This window comes from Oryza sativa, chromosome 7 (genome assembly GCF_034140825.1).
Source record: "Oryza sativa Japonica Group chromosome 7, ASM3414082v1".
NCBI lineage: Eukaryota > Viridiplantae > Streptophyta > Magnoliopsida > Poales > Poaceae > Oryza > Oryza sativa.
In genome coordinates, this window is record NC_089041.1 from 2,802,691 (window position 1) to 2,829,494 (window position 26,804).

At 39.5% G+C, this 26,804-nt stretch overlaps 4 protein-coding genes and 1 pseudogene across 23 annotated transcripts; 3 read left to right on the top strand and 2 right to left on the bottom strand.

The window, feature by feature from the left end:
- Nucleotides 1–2,776: 2,776 nt before the first annotated feature.
- Nucleotides 2,777–4,340, top strand: LOC4342418 (probable glutathione S-transferase parC; annotated as a pseudogene).
- Nucleotides 4,341–5,786: 1,446 nt separating this feature from the next.
- Nucleotides 5,787–9,010, top strand: LOC4342419 (peroxisomal membrane protein 13). 2 transcript variants are annotated; one of them, NM_001403023.1, is made up of 5 exons: nucleotides 5,787–5,926; nucleotides 6,899–7,138; nucleotides 7,221–7,534; nucleotides 8,103–8,195; nucleotides 8,288–9,010. In NM_001403023.1, the coding sequence occupies exons 1-5, from the start codon at nucleotides 5,920–5,922 to the stop codon at nucleotides 8,474–8,476; spliced, it is 843 nt and encodes a 280-aa protein (NP_001389952.1). In that variant the 5' UTR covers nucleotides 5,787–5,919; the 3' UTR covers nucleotides 8,477–9,010. The 2 variants fall into 2 exon arrangements, with proteins under 2 accessions (NP_001389952.1, XP_066168051.1); XM_066311954.1 differs by lacking the exon at nucleotides 5,787–5,926 and having other exon boundaries at nucleotides 6,886–7,138; nucleotides 8,288–8,935.
- A 417-nt stretch (nucleotides 9,011–9,427) lies between these two features.
- Nucleotides 9,428–12,997, top strand: LOC4342420 (peroxisomal (S)-2-hydroxy-acid oxidase GLO5-like). Of its 2 annotated transcripts, NM_001403018.1 has the most exons (12): nucleotides 9,428–9,670; nucleotides 9,939–10,113; nucleotides 10,679–10,803; nucleotides 11,009–11,055; nucleotides 11,171–11,248; nucleotides 11,337–11,461; nucleotides 11,615–11,681; nucleotides 11,765–11,827; nucleotides 11,987–12,056; nucleotides 12,141–12,241; nucleotides 12,336–12,440; nucleotides 12,522–12,997. In NM_001403018.1, the coding sequence occupies exons 2-12, from the start codon at nucleotides 9,974–9,976 to the stop codon at nucleotides 12,708–12,710; spliced, it is 1,110 nt and encodes a 369-aa protein (NP_001389947.1). In that variant the 5' UTR covers nucleotides 9,428–9,670; nucleotides 9,939–9,973; the 3' UTR covers nucleotides 12,711–12,997. The 2 variants fall into 2 exon arrangements, with proteins under 2 accessions (NP_001389947.1, XP_015646860.1); XM_015791374.2 differs by lacking the exon at nucleotides 9,428–9,670 and having other exon boundaries at nucleotides 10,017–10,117; nucleotides 12,522–12,974.
- Nucleotides 12,998–13,293: 296 nt separating this feature from the next.
- LOC4342421 (protein TIFY 5) lies at nucleotides 13,294–15,991 on the bottom strand. The gene is made up of 2 exons (NM_001421968.1): nucleotides 15,444–15,991; nucleotides 13,294–13,950 (listed from the first exon to the last, which is right to left on the bottom strand). The coding sequence occupies exons 1-2, from the start codon at nucleotides 15,627–15,629 to the stop codon at nucleotides 13,579–13,581; spliced, it is 558 nt and encodes a 185-aa protein (NP_001408897.1). The 5' UTR covers nucleotides 15,630–15,991; the 3' UTR covers nucleotides 13,294–13,578.
- A 2,597-nt stretch (nucleotides 15,992–18,588) lies between these two features.
- Nucleotides 18,589–26,750, bottom strand: LOC9270230 (autonomous transposable element EN-1 mosaic protein). Of its 18 annotated transcripts, none has more exons than XR_010742775.1 (12): nucleotides 26,360–26,750; nucleotides 23,349–25,544; nucleotides 22,959–23,273; nucleotides 22,751–22,886; nucleotides 22,611–22,668; nucleotides 21,257–21,589; nucleotides 20,791–20,992; nucleotides 20,343–20,688; nucleotides 20,138–20,266; nucleotides 19,603–20,065; nucleotides 19,350–19,448; nucleotides 18,589–19,112 (listed from the first exon to the last, which is right to left on the bottom strand). XR_010742775.1 is itself a non-coding variant. In XM_066312742.1 (12 exons), the coding sequence occupies exons 7-11, from the start codon at nucleotides 20,628–20,630 to the stop codon at nucleotides 19,398–19,400; spliced, it is 852 nt and encodes a 283-aa protein (XP_066168839.1). In that variant the 5' UTR covers nucleotides 20,631–20,688; nucleotides 20,791–20,992; nucleotides 21,257–22,668; nucleotides 22,751–22,886; nucleotides 22,959–23,273; nucleotides 23,349–25,544; nucleotides 26,360–26,750; the 3' UTR covers nucleotides 18,589–19,112; nucleotides 19,350–19,397. The 18 variants fall into 17 exon arrangements, 5 of the variants coding, with proteins under 5 accessions (XP_066168839.1, XP_066168837.1, XP_025882434.1 ...); XM_066312742.1 differs by having other exon boundaries at nucleotides 19,603–19,680; nucleotides 19,760–20,065; nucleotides 21,257–22,668; XR_003243230.2 differs by having other exon boundaries at nucleotides 21,257–22,668.
- Nucleotides 26,751–26,804: the final 54 nt, after the last annotated feature.

A 26,804-nucleotide genomic window follows, 5' to 3' on the forward strand; every position in this document is an offset into this window, starting at 1 on the left:
GTCCATGAATTATAGTGGAGTTGAGTTCTTCACGTTTGGAGAAGACAATAAGCTCAAAGTATTCCCACCGAATACCTATAAGTTTAAGCCAAAAACCCACATAATATTAGATGAAGTCCAAGAATGCATTTTAGATAATTTCTGGTATCAATACAATAATAAGAGGGAAGAAAAAGGCTATATGCTATCAATATTAAACAGTCTTGCTGAATATTTCCATCTAATAAATGATATAATGCCAACATCAGAAAATAATGAAGTAATACAGCAAAAACCCATATATGTTGTTTTTGACGGAAAGCTTCCTGGAGTGTACATATCTTTTGAAGAGATAGTAGCCCAAAAAATAGATGCAAAATTAATGGGTGGATTGTCATGGAAAAAAATATATAGATATTGATGAAGCTTTAACTCAGGCCAGAAAAATTTTAGGAATAAACTACTACTTGGAACCAGCAGCAAAAGAATATATACAAAAATGCAAAAAAGCCAAAAATAAGAAAGCTCCAGAGAACCCATATTGTTCAAATATTAAGAATGAAGGATCATCCCAAAAACCTACGTATAAGGAATGCTTGACTAAGGGAGTAGATCCTTTGGATGGCGAATATATCGATTGGAAAATAATTGAAAAATTTGAAGAAGCATCCCCCAAATTTAAAAAGAATTGAAAGAAGAAATACTTAAAGAATTAAAGAAATAAATGAATGATAAATTTGAAGAAATGAAAAAAGCATATGATGAAAAATTTGAAGTCTCCTTTTCTGATGTAGATACTATGGATTTAGGTGGTCATGGGCAGCCTGACCAATAAAGCAATATAATATAAATTGATAATAAATATCCATTCTTTGGGCGTGGGAAGACTATATTTGCGAATGACCAAAGTATGAATTGAATTTGAATCAATCCAAAATGCAAGGACAGTGAATGACATTTGACTGTTAAAAATACTGTGGAGAATATTGCTTTCGGCGGAAAAGAAAGGCGCAGGTACAGAGGTGTCTCCACCTTGGCCAATTCAAGGACAAAGTAAAGCCAAAAAGAAGATAAGCATCTCCATGGTGCGAGCCAGCTCGTGAAAATACAGTATCTAGAAGATAAGCTTGAAGCACAGTCGAGCCTCCCGAGCTCCTATAAAAGGAGGGGTTTGCCCAGCTGAGGAGAACAACAACGAAGACACCATTCAGAGCAAAGCTTCCAAGCGCGCTCTCACCCTCCATTCCACAGTTCTTAGTAGTAGTGACTTTAGCCTACCTTGCATAGTATATTGAAGCAAGGAGGTGTGTTATTACGCTGTGTAAGGTAAGAACAGCTTGCTTGTACCTACCTTCGGGTTTCCCGAAAGGGAAAACCGTATGTAAGCTTATCTGTTTAATATAAAGTAATTTTCCTTAAGTATTCCTGCACGTTTGTTCTAGACAAGTGTTTATGCTAAGGACCCTATAGGAGAAACCTCTTCGGTTTGTTCTCGTTTTTAGCCTGCATCTTGCATAGGCGTCTGGAGAATCGGTATCCGTAGAGAAGTGTTCCCTTCGGGTGGAACTGCCTGGGGAGACGATAAACTCTTAGCTAGAACAAGTGTGACTTGGAATATCTTTTTAAGTTGCTTCTAAAAAGACAGATAGGTGAGGCATACGGTGAGTACCGAGTAGGACTTTACTTCATCTGAAACAAGCTTCTGAGGCTGTCTAAATAGGATTCGCCACCCTGCAAAGATCCTAAAGTTAAAATATCTCTCGAAGTGAACAGTATTGAACAGTAATTTAAACAGTAAACTGAATAGTGTTTTTGAATAGTAATCAGCCGAATAAACAGTAAACTGAATAGTATTCAGCCGAATAAATAGTGTTTTTGAACAGTGTTTTTTGTCCGAAGCATATTGTATTCATGATATATGAATAACAACCCAGGGATCAAATTACTATTTATCCCTGGGTTTACATCATCTATAAACCCAGTTACAATATAAATACATATATAATTCATAAACACATAAATATATATATATATTATATATATATAATAACTTTCGTCATATGTATATAATAACTTATATATATATATATATATGTATATATATATGTATATATATATATGTATATATATATATGTATATATATATATGTATATATACATATGTATGTATGTATGTATGTGTGTGTGTGTATATATATATATATATATATATATATATATATATATATATATATATATATATATTAAATTTGTTTGGTGCTCCACAGTGCCCGGGCACCATTGTTGAAATTGAGTATATACCCAATTCAAATGAGTATGAAATTTTTTCAATTACTTATATATTAACATTAACTACTTTACTAACTAGTTGCTTTGAACTGAATTTGAACTTGTTTTTGTTAGATTTTGATTCTAGGTATATAGCATCCATACATATAATTAGTTAGGTATCTAATCATGGATTGTGAATAAAGTTAAATTTGAGTTGTTTTATTGATAGGTATAGGTATGAATCGAATTATTATAACTAGGTATATACTCACAATTTGAAAATTTTGAAAAATTTGAGTGATTTTGTACATTAGATACCATGGTGCCCCATATGAGTGTCATATATATATATATATATATATATATATATATATATATATATATGGTGGTGTTCTTTTCTCCTGAAGATGAAGATTAAGTTTTTTTAAGGTAAAACGAGGTGGTATTAACGTGTGATTTATTGAGTTTTAATTATTATAAACTTGAAAAATAGATTAATATAATATTTTATAACAACTTCCATATAGAAAGTTTTTACACGAAACGCACCATTTAGCAGTTTGAAAAACATGCAACGAAAAATTTAATTTTCATCCAACTCTTGTTGGAGAAAAGAACGGAGCCGACGAACCAACTGACCAACGGAGCCATCAAATCCGGCTGGGCTGTCATGCATCCGACGCCCGCCGCCGCCGCCGTCACCGGCGAGCACGACGACGACGAGCTAGCGGCGTGCGTCGTCGTCGTCGACTTCTGGGCTAACAGGTTCGGGATGCGGGCGCGGATCGCGCTGCACGTGCTGCAGGTCGGGTTCGGGTTCGTGGAGGAGGACCTGCGGATCCGCGAGAGGAGTGACCTCGTGCTCAGGATGAACCCGGTCCACCGCTCCGTCCCCATCCTGATTCATCGTGGCCGTCCGATCTGCGGCTCCATCAACATCCTCCAGTACATCGACGAGGTCTGGGCCAAACGGGTCGGCACCCGCTTGCTTCCGCCTGACCCGCTTAAGAGGGCCAGTGCTCGCTTTTGGGCTGACTTCGTTGACCATGAGGTCGGTCTCTCAATTTATTCTTGATCATCTGCGTGTATAAATGAGTTCAGTTTTGTGCATAATTATCAAGATGAATTGAGTTGGTGTTGAGACTAAGGCCCTGTTTCTTTCAGTTTGGGATTATTATAATCTAAATTATTGAGTCAGATTACTATAAGCTTGATTGTTATAATCTGTAGTAGAATAAATGGCTAGTTGTTTCTTTCCTAGGTTCCTAGAGCCTAGATTATTGGGTTTGCAAGTCTAAAGAGAGAGTGGGTGACATGGTCGGTAATTTTTTACCTAATAAACTGAAAAAGCTCACCTAAATGAGCTTATCATATTATAATAAGCTAGGCTCTAGATTATAATAGACTACTTCAATAAGTTGTATATTTCTTTTAGCTTACTCCCAATAATCTGGATTATAATAATCCCAAGCTAAAAGAAACAAGGCCAAAATACTAATATACTATATTTTACTATATTTCGTTTTATCTATGATAATTTAGGTGTTCAGCACGCAAACGAGATTCTTAAAGAGCAAGGGCGAGGAGAAGGAGATGGCCAAGGCAGAGCTCCTAGATCAACTGAGACGCCTCGAGGGAGTTCTCGGGGACAGGAGCTTCTTCTCCGGTGACGAGTTTGGGTTCCTAGACATCGTGCTCATACCTTTCTCAAGCATGTTCCATGGTTACAAGCAGCATATGGTGGGTTTGATCTAAAGTCGAAGTGTCCATTCCTGATGCAGTGGGTGAAGAGGTGCAAAGAAAGGGAGAGCGTGAGGCAAGTCCTTCCCGACGAAGGAGAGATGTATGAGTTGCACAAGAAATGGTACGGCATAGAGTGAGCCGGTTTTGCTTATTAGCCACAAGTGGTGCGACATATCTAGAAATGTTGGTATACGTGTGTGAGTAATGTGTGCGTATATATGAGTATATGCATATGTCCTGAGAGTCGGAGCATGACAGGTGGGTCCATTGGTTAGTAGAGAGTGCAATGTGGAGTTTTATTGGAATAGGATATAAATTTGACTCCCTAAACTTTTGTTAGAGCATCACTAACAGTCTACCTATATGATTCCCAAAACTAATTTTGAGGGATTTTAGTCCAAAAATCAGCTCCAACAGATCCCCTACTCTCCTACCCGAGTTTTGGAGTTCCCTTCCCCCGGTTCCTTGCTCCGTTTATATACGGGCGCGAAAGTCGCTCCCAATCACGCAATCCCGCCTCTCTCCTTCGTTCCCGCGCATGGGAGATAGCGATCTTTCTGCGCGTGAAAAAAAAACGGAATTTTCTCTTGGTAGTTTAACAAAAGGGTCCACTTTTAAGTTTTAGGGATTGAATTTAGGCTATCTGTTGGAGGGAGGAGTTTTTTCACTTCCTATTTTCAGTTTAGGAAACCTAAAAACAATTTTTTAGGAGAAAATTATAGATAATCTGTTGGTAATGCTCTTAGACTGGCTAAATAGGTATTTGTAGAGCCAAAAATAACCACTCCATTGGAGATGCGCTCTGATGCGTTTCATACCGATCGAACAGCTCCTATTTCATTTTGGTTTGTCTAAGGCACTCTAATGATGATCTATTTAGTATTAATAATTGCCCTATTAATAACACATGTAATTAAGCCAACACTAATCCTAATTCTTTCTTTTTACTAAATTTACAATGTACCATTTCAACACGTGTGAAGCCATAAGATGAGTTATTAAATGTTGTGTGTAGTATTATTCCCTATTAATTACTATAAAACTTCAATTTAACTTATTTAATACTACATTCGTCCCAAAATAATTATATATATATATATATATATATATATATATATATATATATATATATATATATATATATATATATATATATATATATATATATATATATATATATATATATATATATATATATATATATATATATATATATATATAAGGTTTGAGAAGAAAAACTATATTGTTCTTCATTAAATGGTGTTTATGTGAATGTAGAAAGATGATTGAGAGGAAAATAGGGAGAAATTTAAATAGATGATTAATGGACAATTAGTACTCTACTCTAGAGTGATAATTATTTTGGGACAAATTTTAAATCCTAAAAATATAATTATTTTGTGACGGAGGAAGTACTTGTTAAATGTAGTTATTATTACTGATTTTTGATTATCTACTTTATTTATCCGTAACAATATACTATATATGTCCAGATTCAAATTTAGGATTTGATTTTTTTTGGACGGATGGAGTACGTGGTTTCACATGTTCGTAGATTCAACAACCAAACCAGGGAGAAGTCGAGCTGGAGCAGTAATAAATGGGTCCCAACTCCAATCTGCGGACGGTACTGGGCCCACGTGTAGACGAGAAGATAACGCACGCTTACCTCGCGGTGGGCCCCACCTGGCAGTGACCTCCCGCCCCCACCCTTCCCCACGTGTTCTCCTCTTCCCCGCCACGACGAAGCAGCCAAGAAACAAACGTAGCATCTCCTCCCCCCGCTTCCTTCCGGTGGGAGACGAGGCGAGACGCGCCTCGGTTTTATCCGCGTCCCTAGCTTAGAGAGAGAGAGAGAGAGAAAGAGAGAGAGAAGGGCGTTTGACCTGTGACCCCGGCGGCGGCGGCGGCGACGACGAGCGCGCCATGGCAGGTTCGTCGCGCGCCTTTCCCCTTCCCCCCTTCCCGAACCCTAGCTAGATCCCCTCGATCCCTAGGTTGCTCCGCCCGATTGGGCTCGATTTTGCGCCGCCTGTGTTAGGGTGGTCGATTTGGCTTCGAATTTTGTCCTTGTGGGGGACTCGAATTGGTTTGCCCCAAGAGGGGTCAGGGGGAATCGCTCGCGGTAGGTTGTTTGGTCGCTTGAACTGCTTCGTCATGGATGGGAGGGGAGACCGGTGTTAATGTTGGGGGGATTTATTTATTTTTTTTTTGAAAGTTCACCGGTGGGGAGAGATTCCATGGGGGGGTTTCATGGGGGCGTGGGGGTGACAGAGAGCGCGCTAGGGACTGGAGAGATGTCGCTGGTGTTTTTTTTTTCTTTTTTGTTGAATTATTATTACTCAGCATGAACACGGGGGATGAACTGGAGCTAGGCGTAGATGCAGGGGGGCTACTTATGATTTCATTGCCTTTGAGAGTGTTCTCATGTTCTCCGTGTTAGCGCTGGTGATAATTTCGTAGGCGGCGCTTCAGCGGGAGAGTTCTTTTACCTCTGTGGCCATGTCAGCTAGCACTTGAGCTTGATTTGATTGGTGCCTCAAGTAGTGCCTATGCTTGTGTTGTTGTTATTCCTGAATCGCCAATGATTCTCGATCCATACTTGCTTAAGAGCTAGGTGTGTGTGAATTACGGCCTGACCTTTTCGATTTTGCACTGATAGCTTATTTATTCCATTGCATGCCCGATCCGTTTTCCCTACAATTGTAATATTTGGTCTTAGCATATGATGCTCGTCTGTCATGTTAACTTGGTACACTCGATAGCTTTAGGTGTTCTTTCCATTCTAAAGATGGGAGTTACTATCGCTATGCTCTACGGTTATTCAACTTGTGCCTAGTAGCATTTTGGTTGCCCTTAATGGTTGGGATGAATTCTCAAGGTAACATGTGAATGCACTTTGCAGGTTCACCACCAAAGCCGTGGGAACGTGCTGGGGCTGAGGGAACTTCTGGCCCAGCACCTTTTAAGCCCCCATCTGGTGGCACCACTAGCGATGTAGTTGAAGCTTCTGGTACAGCTAAACCCGGAGAAACCGTCACCGCGACAGAGAGGAACCTCTCTGCCAATGTAAATAACCCTGTCTCGAGGCCTATGCCACAACGTCCGTGGCAGCAGACATCTGGCTATGGAAATACTTATGGAGGTAATCAACTTCCTTGAAACCATTGTTTTGTTTGGGATTTCTTTGATAAGCCTCAGATGATAACTCTTCCTTTTTGTTACAGGTTATGGATCCAATATGTACAGTTCGTACGGTGGATTTGGCAATACCTATGGTAGTGGTGGACTCTACGGAAATAGCATGTATTCTAGTTATGGTGGAGGTTATGGTGGTAGCCTTTACGGAGGTTCTGGGATGTATGGTGGAGGCATGTATAACAGTGGGTTGGGAGGCTCTTATGGTGGTTACGGCATGGGTGGCATGGGTGGCATGGGTGGTATGGGCGGTATGGGCATGGGCCCTTACGGTAACCAGGATCCGAATTCATTTGGCCCTCCTGCACCACCACCAAGTGTCTGGGTGTCCTTCCTACGAGTGGTAAAATACTTTTCTTTATTCATTATTCTGTTTTTTGTTTTACTTTGTCCAGTGCATGTCAAGATTCTGCAAACTATCCTCTGTATAACATTATCGATTACAATCATCGTTAGACTAAAAGAACTCAAATCTTTCTTTACATCTTCTTTTTTTCCGGTTTTCAACCCACAAATACTTCATTTTGGTGAACTTATGTCAAACTCTGTAGTTCTTCATATTTGTTTGTTTTCTTTTGTTTGATGCCACAACCTTTTTCCGGTTTTCAACCCACAAATACTTCATTTTGGTGAACTTATGTCAAACTCTGTAGTTCTTCATATTTGTTTGTTTTCTTTTGTTTGATGCCACAACCTTTGTGCTTTATCATGCCAACTAAGTATTACATTTGATCATGTTCAGTAACATTATTTTCTTTTCGGATAAATATTGCTTTATCATCTATGAAACACACAACACCATGTCTGTGAAGTAGCATCTCATTTTAACAGCATATCCATTCAAGGATCATTATTTTCCTTACTCCTTGACCTGTGCCTAAGCTAGTAATTATGCTCTGAGCTTGCTGCAGATGCATGGTGTTGTCAATTTCTTTGGGCGAGTTGCATTCCTTGTTGAGCAGAACACACAAGCATTCTATTTGTTTATCACAGCTATGTTGCAGGTATTTTGATCTTACGGCTTCCCTTGGTTTTGGTTCTAAATTTGCTAATACTTACACGAACTTACTGAGTTCTTGTATCGTGGTCACGACAGCTCTTTGATCGGTCTGGGATGCTTTATGGCGAACTTGCCAGATTTGTCTTGCGCATGTTAGGAATCCGAACAAAGTCAAAGAAGGGCAAGGTTCAGGGCCCAGATACCCCAGCTTTCGAGGGACCTGCGCAGCAGTTCATTGAGGCACCAAAAGGGAACAACTCATGGGACAACGTTTGGGGAAACTGAGACGCCTTCTATATAATGCAAAATTTAAGTTGAACATACAGTTTACAAAGGAATTATCATGGCATGAGAGGTTGCATGTCAGCAGTGAATCGAAACGAAGAGTACTGTTGTTAAGGTGAATTACCTGCTGGAATCGGGTTGACAGATAGATACTCTACTTTCTGAATTTCACGCCGATCTGTGATATATCCGAGTCCTAGTGGACAGGTCCAAGATGTTGTGGGCAGGTACAGTTTTTGCCCAGATGATGCAATGGTATTTAAAGTAAGTATGTTGTATCTTGTGGGTAATCAATACTGTACCTGGAAGAGTTGGGCAAAATGTATTAATGTATCGTTTTCCTTGTTTTTCATCATAACATATGGAGTTGATTTTGACTGAAGTTTGCCTCGGACGTGCTGGTGGAGTGGTGGTACTTCATCAGGACTGTCATGCAAATGCTTTGGTTTGTTCTCTGTACATTCCTGGTCACTGAGAATTGCAGCAACATATAAACTCAAATCTCCAATTGTTTCCGCTACAAATTGAACCAAACAACTTTGTGCTGAATCATCTATATCACCTGATAGTCTGTCGACTGTACCGCATCGGAGCAGGTTAAAAGCAATCGAATGAACAGGCAGTGCAGGAAAACAACTATTCCGAAAAACTGTCATCACTAATAAAGTACCCAGAAAAAGTAGCAAAACTGCCAAAACCGCCACGTCCGTAGCACGCTAAAACCTCTGATGAATTCCGAGACAAAAGCTGCCGCAGTTATCTCCAACGAAAATACCAAAACATTCGGCAGAGAAATGGACAAATAAAAGCCATTTTTTGTGATAAAGGGAGGAGATAAACCCAGTGCAGAAACAAATTCCTAGACAAGTGAATTTTCTTTTCTGGGGCTGGAAGAGCAGGAATGGAGGTGCAGGAGAGGATGAGGAAGCAGTGTAGGAGAGCCATCCTCTCTGCACACCTCCAATAGCTCATCCAAACAACAGCTATCTCACTCTCCCTCCATGTCTCTACACTCTAGCAATTCAACAATTATTTTCCTTTGTTTTGTCTTCATCTACAAATGCTTGGTCATCACCCTCATCTCTTATATTACTCTCACTTCCACCACACCCTCCATTTCTTGCTTCCATTTGTCTTGCTTGGCTCTTCACTCTCCCCCTGTTCCTGCAGGGGTCAGGCACTGCCTGCTACAAGGTAAAAAACTCACTGGAGATTAAGAACAATTATTAATTTCATTCTTGATTCAGTACATGGTCCAATTTACATGCTCTATTGAATTGATGGTGTCTTAATTTGGAAAACATTTTGCATGGATGGATTTCAACAAGTGTTCTGATGATGAAAGCCTGACTGTTCTTTACTTTCTTCAGACAAAGAATCCACTTGCATGTAGTAGAGGGATTTGAAGTTATTCTTATGTTTTCTTGGTTAAATCAAGCAGCTGTTTTCTTGTTTGGTCCAGAGTGGTGTAGGTGATTCGGCTAGCTCAGCGCGAAGATGGGGGAGATCACCAATGTCACGGAGTACCAGGCCATCGCGAAGCAGAAGCTTCCGAAGATGATCTACGACTACTATGCATCTGGGGCCGAGGACGAGTGGACTCTCCAGGAGAACAGGGAGGCCTTCGCCAGGATCCTGTAAGTATTCAATGTTCTTTTTTGCTATGTTACAGCTCCTGCCACTGTTACACTTTTGTGCATGGTTTTTTCTTGTGGGAGTGTATGTGAGAAGTGTAAAATAGCTGGGCCTTAAGTATTGTTTGGTAATCAGCCTTTAATACACATTTTTTGGGTAAATTTTACTTCCCTAATCCTTTTGGGGTAAATTTTTAGTGGTTATTTGTGAGCAATAACATGTTTGTTGATGCAGTTTTGGTTCTATGCTTGGTATAAATAATTGTTCTCTTATTATACTGAATTTTCTATTGTATTTGATTCACCTAACATAACATTATCGAAAAAATTAAAAAAAAAAGCCAGCATGTTCATCGTTCTTCGACAACTTTCATTTGTCATAGTTGATCCTGAAAATCCATTCTCATACCATACCATAACTAAATGTTTCATGTTGCTAGATACTGAAGAACAGATGTGGTTTTCCTGTTTATGTACAGTTGGTTGCTCAAATAATTTATCAGTACAAATTTTTGCAGCTTCATCATTAGTTCATTACCCATCTCCTCATATGTTCTGTTTTGGCCAGGTTTCGCCCACGCATACTGATCGACGTATCCAAGATTGACATGGCCACAACAGTCCTGGGGTTCAAGATTTCAATGCCCATTATGATTGCTCCCTCTGCCATGCAGAAGATGGCTCACCCAGATGGTATGCTTTTGTGAGATTTTCATTTGGTTTTGCTTAATCATGTTAGAGTAATAGAGCTATATGTCTAACACAAAAGGATATCATGTTAGAGTAATCCATAAATAACTGAAGCTGCTGAACTTTTCAAAGCAACATGTAAATTCTTTCTGCTTTGCCTACCATGTACAATAGAGCTAATATTGGTCCAATCTTTATATTGATTCAGGAGAGTATGCAACTGCGCGTGCTGCATCAGCAGCGGGCACTATAATGGTTGGTCGATGTTCCAATGGATCACAAATAGAATTCTACTTATGAAATTAATCAATCCAGTTAATGACACTGAAGTACTGAACACAACCTTGTGCCCTTTTTTTTTAATCTTCAGACATTGTCATCATGGGCTACTTCAAGCGTTGAGGAGGTTGCCTCAACTGGACCAGGGATTCGTTTCTTCCAGCTTTATGTAAACACACTACACAATCTCTGCTAATACTATTAGTTTCTTCGTTTGATTGTCCTTATCAAGGATCATGTACCTTGGATCTCTGTAGGTTTACAAAGACAGGAGGGTGGTGGAGCAGCTTGTTAGGAGAGCTGAAAGGGCTGGATTCAAGGCGATTGCGCTTACGGTGGATACTCCGCGACTTGGCCGTAGGGAGGCTGACATCAAGAACAGGTGCCCTCCATCTTTTCCATGGACTGAACACACCAGTTATATCTTCTGCATTACAAAAATGAGCATGGGAAGCATACACTGAAATGAGCAAACATAAGATCCCACATGTATCAGGATTTGAAACAAGCAGCCTGTCTGTGGATGTTGTTGCAGGTTTGTTCTGCCACCATTTTTGACACTGAAGAACTTTGAAGGCCTGGAGCTGGGGAAAATGGACCAGGTGAAACTCATCTCTCAGCACACATCGTGGACACCATGTTCCTCTAATCTCTCATGGAACTAATCTCCCATTCTGATGATCAGGCTAGCGATTCAGGACTGGCTTCTTACGTCGCCGGGCAAATCGATCGCACCCTGAGCTGGAAGGTAGCATCACGCCATTGCCAGTCCTGTTTATCTGCTTCTCTGATCGAATTTACTGACATGAAGATGACAATAGCTGCTTGATTACTTGTTCATCACTGTGATCAACTGATGAATCATATATCAAATGTTAAACAATGATGTGAATTATATTTTGTGCAGGATGTGAAGTGGCTGCAGACCATCACCACGCTGCCGATCCTGGTGAAGGGAGTGATCACTGCAGAAGACAGTAAAGCCATTGCCTCATCTCTACATTACATGCTCCGATCATTAACTCGAATGCAAAGCCACTGACAGTGTGATCGAATTGCAGCGAGGCTCGCCGTGGAGAACGGCGCGGCCGGCATCATCGTGTCCAACCACGGCGCCCGCCAGCTGGACTACGTCCCGGCCACCATCAGCGCCCTCGAGGAGGTACTCGATCATCTTCAACCTCGCATCGATGGTTTCTGCAGATTCGATCAGTACAGTACAGTGATCGATCTCTTTGGTTTTCGGCGGTGTGCAGGTTGTGAAGGCGGCTCGCGGGCAGCTCCCCGTCTTCCTCGACGGCGGCGTCCGCCGCGGCACCGACGTCTTCAAGGCGCTCGCCCTCGGCGCCGCCGGCGTCTTCGTGAGTACACCGGCGAACTAGCAAATCCATCAATGATTGCGAGAGGTGAATTCTCAACTGGTCGATTTCGTGTTCTTGCAGATCGGGAGGCCGGTGGTGTTCTCGCTGGCGGCGGCGGGGGAGGCCGGAGTCCGGAACGTGCTGCAGATGCTCCGCGACGAGTTCGAGCTCACCATGGCGCTCAGCGGCTGCACCTCCCTCGCCGACATCACCCGCAACCACGTCATCACCGAGGCCGACAAGCTCGGCGTCATGCCGTCTCGCTTGTAAACAACAACGACGGCGAACTTGTCGCCGTCGATCGATCACCGGCCGGCCGCCGCGACACGCTTTGCCGGCCGACGGATGATCGGCCGGGAATGAAGAAGAAGGTAGTAGCTGCCGAAGAAAAGATTGGAAGATGCAAAGTTCTATAATTTTGGATGATGCTGCGTCATGTACTTTTGTTAATTGTCGAGTGATTGATCACCTGTACCTAATTAAATGGTTTATTGGATTATTGGCGGTTTATACTAAACGAACAAATTAATACCATACGGTCTCTTCGTGATTGCAAATATTTTGCATGTGAATTATTCCCTCCGTTTCAAAATAATCTGTTAAGATTCCTAGTGTTAATGGTGTCTAAATGAAATAATTGCTAAAGTATGTGAATTTATTTCCCTAATTCGGTATAAACTTTGAAGCCACAAAATCCAAATGTAGTTTACGGAAACAAAATCTAAAGTATTTAGCTAGTTAGTTTTTTTTTATGATGCAACCTTATTCAAGTTTAAATCTTAAACTTGATGACACAGGTCACGCATGTATTAACTTTATTAATCTCAACATATACCGGATTTAGAGATATTCATAAGAGTAAATTAAGCTGTCTTCATATAGGTAAATGTACACGCATGTACATATATGGGCGTCTGTGTATATATCATGTTAAAAAAAAAAACTCAACCAGTTAGTACAAAATTTGGTTGAGCTAAAAACAATTAAAGAACCTAATGAAACATAACTCATCAATTAAACAAACTACTAGGTACTCATATTTTGTCATGTGTGGATCATAACAAAGAAAGAAAAAGAGAAGAGGAGAAAGAAAATAAAACTTGTGTCGTCTCATCGGCGGCGCTGGCGAGCGGCTGGCCTATCGCCGGGCGTACAGCGGCGCGGCGGCCCTCGTCTTCCTCTTCTCGAGGAATCGCTGCAGCGACCGCTTCATGGACAGCCCGCTCGCCGCCGGCGGCTGGTTCATCGTCGGCGCCGCCGCCGCGGCCGCCTGAAGGCCCGCGCGAGGAGAAACCAGCGCCGGCCGGGGCGGCGTCGCGCTGCCGCTGCCGCTGCCGCTGTGGCTGCTGCTGCTGCCGGCGACGTCGCAGTGCCGCGCCGCCGCCGTGGAAACGCCGCCGCCGCTGCTGCTCTCGCCCTGGTGGTAGTGGTGATCGTCCCTACCCTGTATTTGCTGCTGCTGCTGCTTGCCGAAATTTCCTTGGCTCGCCATGGATATGATCGTCCTCGCCTGGATGCCATAAATCAATCAGAACACAAAAATCAAACCGAATAATTTAATCATTACTTGAAATTACAAAATGCACAACAAAACACTAATCAGTTATTACCAATAGTACCTACACTTTTTAATATATGACACCATTATTTTTTTATAAATACTTGACCATTCGTCTTATTTCAATTTTTAAAAATTTATGTAAGTATAAAATAAATTAAATCAGGCTTAAAGAATCAAATCATAATAAACTAAATCATAATTATATATTTTTTTTAATAAAATGAAGGATCAAATTAACATATCTAAAATGTTAACAACACCATATATTAAAAAATGCGAGAGTACATGTACTCTATTTGTTGTCGTGAAAATATCTCATGTCGACAGGAGTAGATCAAATCAACGATATGGATTGCATGAATCTATCAGAGTCAAAAGCATCGGTGAGCAAAGTGGTTGCTTTTGTGAATATATAAATGTTAGTTTGTGCTGGCGACAGCGATGGATTAAGACCAAAACTAACATTGTTTTAGTTGGTCAAGTCTAAATTAATGAATTGAGGTGTGTTCTCACTACCTAGCTGCTTGGTTTGCCGGGGAGCCCAGCAAAACAACGTGCTTGCATATGATAGGTATGCATTATTAATTCCGCGTTAATTATTATTAATTGGTCAATGACGCAGCCACCAGCTAAAGGTAGACTAGTGTTCTACAGTAAGTCTTTACTTTTGTTCTGTCCCCTTGATTTGGTACAACACGTGGTATAAATTGTTCAGTAGTAAGAATCTTCAAGTTTCAACCATGCTGTTGGACCTACCCCTGTTAATTAACTAATCTAGATGGAGACCAAATTTTGGTGTGTTAATTAATTAATTAAAAAATTGATAATATGTATATAGTTTGTGAACATATTGTTTTGTGTATCTACACAGCCTAAATACGAGAAATGATAACGGAGATACTGCTGTGAACTTGAAATTGACAGATTGGAGTGAGCTAAACTTCAAGTTAATTTGGATATTAGTAGAGGTCTAGACTTTGCAAAACGGAATAAGCTAGGAAGTAAATCAAGGGAGATATTAGCATTCCTCTTAATGCTTCTATCCCAAGGTTATTTGAACTATATATAGACGCATTTCGTTATTAAAAATAAAAATCATATATGTGTATATGCTTGAGCTAATTAAAGTTTCATTTGTTTGGGGAAATAAGCTAGATATAGCTAGGATGAGGAACAAATAACATTTCCCATCCCATAACCAGCTGTCAGAATGCTATATATCAACAATGAGGTTAATTAACTAAGTTCAGAGATCTCCCTAAAAAAGGGGTTAATTAATTTTTTTAGGTTTGTTAATTAATTTGTTAGTAGTGATCTATAGATCCAGGCTGGTAATTAGACGATCGATGATCATAATAAGAACACGAAAATCCAGAGAGATTAACAGATGTTGATCGAAATGAATGATCAGGAAACCCAAATTAATTAAATTAATTAATTACCTGTAGCTCGGTGACGTTGACGGCGCACATCCGGCCGTTGTAGAAGATGGTCAAGTTCCTCCTCGCCTCCGCCGCCACCGTCGCCGGCGCCGGGTCAGCACTTGTACTGTCGTCCCCGGTCCTCAGCCGGAGGCTCAGCTCCACCTCCACGTCGCCGCCGTCGTCTCTCCTCCGCTCCTCCGCCATCGATCGATCGATCAATCCGACGACTATATATATAGCTTCGTCGTCGATCGATCAATCAAATTCTTCTTCCTCTCTGATCAATCGATCAATCAATCGATCGATCGATCAATTCTTCTTCTTCCTCTTCGATCGATCGGTGGATCAATCAGCTAGCTAGCTAGCTATAGCCAATTCGTCGTACGTCGTCGTCTTCTCCACCTCCGGCGATTGGTGGTGGTCGTCTTGTTATCATATGCGGGGAATTGAATGAAGAAGAAGAAGATGAGGATGAATAAAATGGAAGGGAAAGGTTGGGCGCGCGCGGGTGGTGGTTTTGGGCGCGAGAGTAGCTGGATGGCTTCGCTGGCACACGCCTTAATTAATTCCTCATCGGTTCATATAATCCAATCAAGTATATATACGCGCCTCGCGCACGTGGAAAATGCGCGGCAAATTAAGGAACGAAACAAGAAAAGAATAAGCGGTGGCTGGCCGAGCTCATCTAGCTGGAATTATATATATATATATTTCATCTTATTTTTTCATTTTGTTTTATTTTTGACCACATGAGACATTAATTTGAGAATATTTGTGACCAATCGATCTCGATCTCATTTTGTTAATCGTTTTAAATGGAGAACGTGCAGAGCTCAAGGGCCCACATGTCATCAGCATGTCAATGGCTGTCCTTCCTTAATATTCGCGTTTTCTTAAGCATGTCAATGGCTGGTTATTACATGGTGTATATGTGTTAACATATTGGAAACGTGCCTTTTTCTTTGTTTGTTCTTGCATGTTTCTATTTTTCGGTCTATGGGGGGTCAAAAATTACTGACGTCCGGTTCTACATCCTCTCCCTCTGTTTTTCTTCCCTTTAAAGTTTTGATAATTATCTAGATGCATGTTGCAACAGTTTTTTTCCCCTGTTTTCTATTTTTGGCATTACATCCTATGATTGCCCACCTCACTAAAATCCTGTTTAAAAGCCTATTCGCATATGTACGCGTGTGTAATATTTATAGGCAAATTAGGCACCACACATGTGTTTCCCTATCCATTGCTTCGTTTTTCTTTCTTTAGTTTCCATATTTAGTTGCTTTATTCACACCCGCACGGCTAGTGCATTTTAATTTTATATTGATCACTCATGAGTCACAGAATCCTTTATACCGTTTGCAAATTAATGATCAGTATTAAATATTTTTGTATTTGTTGTCAAAATTAGTGATTGCTTGTTTTGGTATTATAGGTCAACTAAAATACCAAATGAATATAATCTAAACTTGCATAGCAACAACTGAAATATATAACATTCTGCAACAACTTTAAGTATTATTTTTTTATGGATTAACCTAGATAAAAATTTATATTATCGAGTTTTCTTTTCATATTGGCAAGAATCTACACCAAATGAAAGTATTGTTTTTACCTTTAAGCTATAACATAGTAGTATATTCCATGTATCACCCCAAGAATTTTTTTTTAACATATGTGCACGTGGTTGGATTTAGATATAGCAGGTAATTTAAAAAGGTATAGATTAACATAACAGGGGAAAATCAATCACTTGACGCTAGAGTACTTGTTGGAGCTCCATAATCGATCTCTTGTTATCCCGCACAACGTAGGCCAATATATTAATTCAGTGGCGACTTCGTGAAAAAAAGAAATAAAAAAGGACATGAATAAAAAATGTTCCATCGATAGATCGATGTAATGGTAATGCATAATGCTTGTGAATATGCAGTAGTATAGGTGTACGTCACATTGAACATATGTACTTACTGTGTTTCATGTAAGACTTTTTAGCATTGTTCGTATTCATATGTTAATAAATTAAGACTTTCTATGTATGTCTAGATTCATTAAAATATAAATATCGACAATGCTAGAAAGACTTATATTATGAAACGGAGAAAGTATATATACATATATTCATTAAAAGTCTCTCCAAGAGTTGGAATCAAGAACGTGCAGGAGAGAGCGAAAGTTAATTAAGAACACTATATATATTAATTAAAAGTGACACATTTCCAAGTACTAGCCTACAAGGAGAAATATTTGTCATATGTTGCACTTTCATCCATTAATTTCATCTTCTTAATTTTTGAAGGCTGGCTAGCTTTAATTATATATTTGTCATGTCGATCGCATCCTATATATGTACCTAATATCTCGGCGTCTATATATATATATTGCAACGTTGTCAACCACATATTCAGACGTGAACCGCAAAGCATACCGATTATGCATATCCCTGTGTTTCGAATATCTCGTGTTCCATGAGTAGTATGGTGTCTATACATGTATGCATTCAACTTGTACTTGAAAAAAACAATAATTTTAAACTCGCCGAAGCTCGATTGATAGGCCCTTTGGTAGAACCTGTTCGACGATAGCTAGAGATTGAGTCTTAAAGATCGGATAAATATGCGGTGAGAACTTAAGTTAGGTGGAAAATCATGCATGCAAACGCTGATCAAAAAGTCATTTCATTAAAAAATAAAACATCTAAATGAGATGATATACACAACCATCACTACCAGAAACTAGATTACTTATGACGGCTAAAAACCGTCAGGATAAAACAAAAACACGTCAGGAAAATTGTTTGTGACGTGTCAACGTCAGGAAAATTCCGTCAGGACTAGCTTGTCAGAGAAAAATAAATTTGGGTGACGGAGGCGCGTCAGGATTAATTTTCCTGACGTGTACTCACGTCAAGGATAGTTTTCCTGACGTTGATGTGAGAAGTCAGCGATATTCATCTATCGCTGATGGTCTCCCCTGTCACAGTTTTGCAGTGGTTTTTTCTGATGGTTATGACCGTCAGGAAAATATATTTCCCTGACAGTTAGACAACTAGCCGCAAATCATCAGGAGAAAACCTACCAGAACGTAGGCATGAATCAAATATACACAGTACAATATCAAAAGTACTCATTTCCAGTATTCATCATGATCACATACACACCTCCAGTTCAAGTTCAATATTTCATTAACTTATGGATCAAGTGATACACATAGATCCCTCATAACAGTATAATGTAGTTCCAGTTCACTATTTGAACATAACACAAAAGTATCACTTTGTGGAGTTTGCATGGCCAAGAGACTATGTAAGAAACTTAGTACTAATTTTGGAGTCCCACACTCTATCGAGGTCTAGAACCATAAATACAACCTATCCAAAAGTATTAGTATGACACAACTCCATAGTCAGTATATCCAAAAGCCTTAGCCCATCTTGCATGATCTGTTAGTGAAGTGAGTGGCAGCATCATGGAGAGGCATTCAAGATGTGCTAGTATTACAACCACCAGAGTTGTTGTTCCTACCGATGTTGCTTCCATCATTGGCATTCAAACTGCTAGTATTATTGCCATTGCAGTTGTTGTCGCCGTTGTTATTGCCACCATTGCCAGAGGCGGTGTTACATCCATCACTGTTGTTGTTCCCATTGTCCTCAACTGGCTGTGAGACTACATGGGAAGAACTTGTTCCCTGCAGCAGTTCGAAATGAAGTTTATAAGAATTCAGTCCAATTAACCAGTACTGAAAACGCATGCCGATGCAACTAGAAAAAATAATAAGTAAAACACAGTGGTCTATCAAAGTTCATATGCAATCCTTTTGTACTATATTGAACAAATGTTGGAGTAACTATAACCTTCTAAACCAATTTTCTGTTTTGTGCAAGATGCAAGTCATCTCAAACTAAAATAATATATTTTGTCTTACCATCTCAATTATTTGAGAATGTGACTACAAGGCCAACTGTTACAACAATCAACATGAGCCCAATCCCTCACTGTAAGTGCTGCATTGTCTGTTCTCACTCTGACATACCAATATGAATTAGTTTGCTATTTCAATAGGGCAACCAAATTGTACTGGCACAATATAAATATTCAGCTAGTTCATCTATGAGTAACCACAGCAGTATAGGAGAAAATACTTAGGTAAATAACTAAAATAATTGAACTCCGCTTACCTGTGCAAATGGATCTTCCTCTTCTACTGGACAGTCCAATTCTTGTGGTACTTGTTCACCCAACTTTTCATAAAGTGCCTACATTTAAAAAGTAGCCAACTGGGTTTAGAAACTAAAAACTAAAACTGAGAGTAAAAGTATTATTGTAACTTAATACCAATAACAACTTGTCAGTTCGTTCCTGTTTTTTGCGCATGTATTGATTCTCCCGGAGTAGTTGTTCATTTTGTCGAGCCATATTCTGAGTTTGTTGAGCCATATTTTGGAAAGCAATTGAATTGGCAGGTCGAACATTTGTTGATTTGGCCACAGCCAAAATATTAGCCTTCCTAACAGGTCCATTCGCTATCTGTACGCGACCATGTGGCAAGCCACCATTGGTGCTGTACAATACATTCTCATCTAGGTCTCTTTGTTGCCAATCATTTGGATATTTAGCCCTAAGACCTGTTAAATAATCAGTCTACAAAAAGGTTGGAATTTAGTACCAAACAAAACATTCCTTCAATGGAAAGAATAGAAGCAGAAACCATACCACACGCTTTTGTGCTTTCTGGCTTGGGATTGGTCCAATATTTCCATCATTATCTATATTTTTAAAGCCAGTCTTCATTGCACTAAAAGTGTTTAGTGTTGTAGCTTTCTCAGGTCCAAATTTTACTCCCTAAAACATAATTGGTTTGATGAGCAATACCCTATGAATAAAACTAATGAAAAACCATGCTGAAAAGATATGGTACCATATATTGTTGTGTCTCTGTGAATGGCCGGGAACCTCCTCGTTTTTGGGCAACATCCTCAGAATTAAGGCGTGCTTGTTGGCCTCTCTTTCTTTTTGCCTTGAACTCTTCAGTACACCAATAATCTGCAAGGTATGAAAATCCATTGTCTCTGCACCAATCAACGGGGCCATCCTTATATTCATCAACTTCAAGTTCCTTTGGGCGTGCTAATGCATCATCAATCTGCTCCCCAATTTTATCATGGTACACCTTGACAGAATCGACACGAAGCTGATTTCGCTGCATAATTTTCCAAAACACGGCCAGCCTCTACCTTGTCCGCCTCACTGACACAGAATGCATTCTGCATGTACCAAGTTAATATATATTAGATAGCAATTTAATTGCTTGTCAATGTAATTTGAAGGACATTTTAACAATGACTTATCCAAAATTCTTGCTTCACCTTATCTGCCTTTGTGACTCCTGAGTCGTCTTCCTTTTCATAGTAATCAAACCATGAGGTTGCTGGACGGCTGCTGATGATTAAACCATTCTCATCCTTCTCTTCAATAATGCAAGGGTATTCTCGTTTAAGAATAATTCCCATATGTGTACCATATTTGGGGTCTGATTTCAATAGAGGGTATGTTATGTACTCAAATTGCCTAAAGAAAACACCCATGTGAGAATTGTTCCATTAAGAGGAGAAAAACATAGACAACACATGTACAGAGCTTTTGTATACATACCCATATTAGATTTGAAGAACATATATGCTACTCAATTTATCACGTCACAAACATATCGGCTTTGAACAATATAAATTCTATAGAACAGAAATTAAAATAGCCTCTAATTTATTGGAGCAGTTAACAAAGTAATAAGCATTAGTAGAAAATCTGTAGGGTTCTAGAAATGCAGATACTTACTCATCACCCCGAGGTTTCAGCGCGATCTTTCGACCCCGCGGAGGTACTTTTAGTGCAGTTCTTGAGCCCTTCTTCCTCCCTCTTTTATTTGGTGGCGCACTGCTCATGCCACTTCTAGAAATATTGGTGGCTTGGGAGGCATTATCAGTATTGCTACTATTACCAGCACAAAGTCTCTGGGAGGAGTTAGCACCGAAGTTATTACTGCCACCTCCATTGATCATTTCCGGGACTCTGTTTTTTTGCATTAGTAGCACTAGCATTGCTCCTTGTGGAGATGTTCCTGCCTTGTTGCTGTCTTGCAAGCCGCTTCCGATGAATGCTGTTCATTTCCTGCAATGTTATATCCATTTATTAGTTTTAGAAGAGCACCATCGGTCCATAAAAAAAGAAGAATAATAGCATATATTTTCATAGCATGGAATCATTCAAACAAATAATAATCCATCAGTGCTTAATATAAAACCTTTATAAAGTACAAAATGACCTTAGGTACTTAAAGGTTAAAAAGTCATATGAAAGTTGGCAGCTGCATAAATAAATTAACAGACACAAAATACAATAGATATTTATAGATATTTCAATCTCAATAGCTTAAACTAAAAATCATTTGGATCATAAGCTGGGGGCTGTGTCCCTTCATCTTCTTCATCTTCTTCTTCTTCTTCTTCTTCTTCTTCTTCTTCTTCTTCTTCTTCATTGTCATCTTCATCGTAATTATCTTCAGCCTGCGTTTGCTTTTCTAGGAATTCTAAGTCTTTTGCATTGGTTATCTCATCCAAAATAGGTGGAGTCATATTTCCTAAGTCAGCCCCAAGGTCAATAATAAAAGTGCCTTCCAATCCATCTTCTTGATAGAATGATACATCTTGGGTTTGATCATCATTTGGGTTAGAATCATTATTTGTGTTCTCAACTTTCTGGACATAACCCCGTGGATTGACATGATGTACAACCCACCATTCTGATAGATCACGTCTTGTAGTGCATGGGTAAGGCAAATAATATACTTGTGTAACTTGACTAGCCATCACAAATGGTTCAAAATTTGAAAGCCTAGACATGTGCTTAATTTCAACTAAACCCATATTGGCAGTACGCCAAACACCGGTAGATGTTGGGTCAAACCAATAACAGTCAAACAAAACCAATTCAAGGTTCATGCTGCCTTCCCAACTAATCTTGAGTATGTCTTTAATAATACTATAGTACTCTAGCACATCATTGTTTTCGCCAACACAAGACACACACACCCCACTGTTGGTTGTTGTTAACCCTGATTTCTTGCTCTCATACTTCTCTGAACGAAACCTATATCCATTGATATCATAAACTCCATAAGTGGAAACTGTACTTCGAAAACCATAAGACATTTGACGCAAAGCATTGTGTATACTAGATGACTTCATGCACTGCAAATGACAGATATTAGTGTTAGTTTTAGTTGATTGCAGATTGAAGGAAAGACAATGTCTCAAGTGGTTAGAGTCATACTTCAGTTCTGAACCAATCAAAGAAATTAGGCCCATTTCTAATGCCACGACCAGATTTCCATCCATTTAATCGCAAGTCTCGCAACTGATTTGGTGTTGGTGAAATTCGGCTCTTCCATTGTTCCTTATCATATTTACTACATTAACAAACTTATTTAGAATTATGGCATAAAAATATATGAATGACTCATAGTAGATTTGAAACGTACTTGAAGAAATCATCCATTTCTGGTGTGTTTGTCAATATGTATAAGGTAGCAGCCTTGTACTGTTCTATTGTGAGTGCACGGCAGCCCCGTGGGCTAATACACCGGCCAGGGTACTGAAATATTTCTAGGTTGCATGTACTATCAAATTGTGAGCTGCCATCATCATAATGATGCATCTTGTTTCTAGCAGACCAAACATTAGGATTGAAATAGAATGAAAGAAAATTAGATGTTTCCTCAACTAGGTAGGCCTCAACAATGGAACCCTCAACTCAAGCTTTATTTCGCACTTTCTTTCTAAGTTTTTGGATAAACCTACATGGCAGGACCAAATGCATTAGGGTTAGTAAACTCTATAAAAACAAGTTAATGTTTTACTTCTTGTTTTACCTCTCATATGGATAATTCCAACGAAATTGGACAGGACCTCCAAGTCGAGCTTCATAGGGAAGATGTATGATGAGATGTTGCATTGGATTAAAGAAACCAGGTGGGAATATTTTTTCCAATTTACAAATAAGAACAGCTACATTCTCTTCTAAAGAGCGGATGGTATCCTTGTTTAGTTCTTTTGCACATAACTGCCTATAAAAGAAACTGAGCTCTGCCAAACACTTCCAAACACTCTCTGGAATAAATCCACGGAATGCAACAGGTAGCAAACGTTCCATGAAAACATGGTAGTCATGACTTTTTAGGCCAAAAAATTTTCTTTGTAGTAGGTTAACCCCACGCCTAATATTGGCAGCATATCCATCAGGAAGCTTTAGTTCTTGAAACCATTTGAGAATTGTTGTCTTGTCATTCCTATCAATACAAAATGATGCCCTTGGTTTATGCCATTTTCCATTACCCTTCGACACTAATTGCAGTAATGGACGACTACAAATTTCAGCCAAATCTTTCCTTGCCTTCACATTATCCTTTGTATTATCTTGTATGTCAAAGCATGTGTTCCATATAGATTCAGCTACATTTTTCTCATTGTGCATCAAATCAATATTGTGCCGCAGCTTCAGCTTATCAAAGTATGGAAGTTGCCAAAAACAGCTTATATGAGTCCAATGGTGTGTTTTACCAAAGTTTTCCATATCATCCACACACGCGTACATTTCTTCTTTAATTTCTTCTCCTGTCAGAATCCTTGGTGGCTCATCAAGTATAAATGTGTTCTTTCTAAATGCATTTAGTTGAGTTCTGAATTCATGTTCGTTGGGTAGAAAGCATCTATGACAATCAAATCAACAAGGCTTTCTACCATTACGGAGCTAAAAAGATTGAGAATCACCCATACAAATTGGACATGCCAAACGACCATGAGTGCTCCACCCAGCAAATATCCCATATGCAGGAAAATCATGGATTGACCATAGAAATATTGCCCTCATTGTAAAGTTTTGCTTGCGTAAAGCATCCCAGGTTTCTACCCCCTCCCATAACTTCAGAAGTTCATCAACTAAAGGTTGCATTAGAACACTTAATGTTTTCCCTGGATGCTCTGGTCCAGGGATGACAAGAGTAAGGAATGTGTACTCGGGCCTCATACACACACCGGGAGGAAAATTTAAGGGAGTTATAAATACTGGCCAGCAAGAGTATGGAGCAGCACCTAAACTATATGGAGTAAACCCATCAGTTGCTAAAGCAAGACGAACATTTCTTGGATCTTGTGCAAAATCTTGAAAGTCCTTATCAAATTGTTGCCATGCCTCGCCATCACATGGGTGAACCATGTTACCAGATTGTGAGCGACTATGGGACTGCCGTAATCTTGCTATCTCCTCATGTGCATATAACCTTTGTAATCTATCCTTAATAGGCAGGTAGTGCAAAACTTTACGTGGGGTTTTGTTTTGGACATTCTCATAACGAGAAGTACCACAGAAATCACACTTCTTTTTATGCTCATCTTCCTTGTAGTAAAGCATGCAGTTGTTGTAACAAACATCAATTTTAACATATGGCATACCAAGACCTTCTAGCAATTTTTTTGAACGGTAAAAGTCCTTAGCCAACTTAGACTTAGGAGGTAAGAATTCATGGATTATCCCTAAAACATCATCATAATGTGCAACTGACATGTTATACTGTGACTTCATAGCTAGCAAACGAGCTACAGCTGAGAGACATGAGTGTGTTGTATTCTCATGGATCAATTCATCAGCACTAGCAACCATCCTATAGAATGCTTTAGCATAATATGCAGGTTCTTCACTACTTTCTGGTGGTTGTGCACTGGCTAAGTCAACCAACATATTATCCATCCTATCAGATTCACCAAATCCCTCATGATCTATTAATGAAGGCCCAGGATCATTGTCATTTATCACTGGTCTCTCACCATGTGATGTCCATATTCCATAGTTCTCTTTATATCCGTATTTGCACAAGTGCAACTCTATTGTATCCCTTTTGTGCCTAAAATAATTCCGACATTGGGCGCATGGACACTTAATAGTACCATCTTTAACAACTTCTTGCATAGAAAATGCACGGTTTAAGAACTGTGTTGTATTATCAATCCATTCATTAGTGGGAGCTTTGCCACGTGTCCAACCACTATACATCCATTCACGACTTGTCATTCTGTGGTTAAAAACAGATTCAATTCTTAATAAATTATTTTAACATGCATATATGTCACTCTTATTTATCACACCATAAATAACATCATCTACATAGCACAAAAAGAAATTATGTACAATATAATCAACATTTAGAATGAAAAGGTTCATGTGAAGGTTGTTATTGTTCTATCACTTACTGTACAAAATATATTACAGTGAAGTAAGTTGAAAATCCTGGTTACCTCGGATTTGGTATTGACAATGAGACAATGGTAAGCAATAACTTGTCAGCACTTCAGATGAGTTCGACGCAATATGTAAATATTAGCCAACATTACAGTTCCATTTTGCATAGTAAAGGTGAAACTTTCAAGAAAAATATGTATGTCATGCTTTTACTAAGATGCACCAGGATGATGGTATATCATCCTTTAAGAGAAAATCACTCTTTTTATGAAGCTCAAAGTTTATTCACTGCCTACAAGCTCAATTGTGCTAAAATTACTATTCTCTCATAGGAACATAAATGTTGTACAGTCCAAACAACAACAAAATTACTATTATCTCAGAATAAAGCATTCATTGACAGGAGGATAGTGACATGCTTAGAGTGCTGAAGAAATTAATACTTACGAATAGTGAGGGATTTATTCAAACTAGCAGTCAAAATTTAAAGATCTTTGGGATAAATTCCATGCTACCAGTATAAAGCTTGTAATTAAATTCTAGAGAAAAAAAACCAGCAGATCCATGGGAGTATTGCCTCAAATCATATGAAAATCCCTAAGAACTGCAAGCTTTATCAGAGTTCGTTAAAAATAAACAAAAAAGTACCTGCTTCCCTACAGCTTAACAAGTGCAGCAAGAGGAGTCGACGGAGTCCCGGGATTAGGTCCTGATCTGGATGGAGATGAGGCAAGGATTAACTGCAGCTTCAGCTCTGGACTTGGAGCAAATCCACAGGCGCTACAGCCACAGATCGACGCAGCAACATCTTCTAGTCCACCATTGGAGCAAACCCTAGCCACAGGAGAGCTACAATATGAAGGGGATTCGAGGGGAGAAACCTACATGGGTGGATTTGAAGGATTTGGAGTGGGGAAGAGGAAGAGGTTGGATGGATTTGAAGGATTTGGAGTGGGGAAGAGGAAGAGGAGGCTGGAGGGGATGAGAAGAGGAGAAGGATTAGATGGAAGTGAAGAGGCTTCTGGATAGGGTGGTGAATGAAGTGGTTTTTTCTCTCTCTCTTTTTTTATGTGTGCCCACGAAACACCAATTT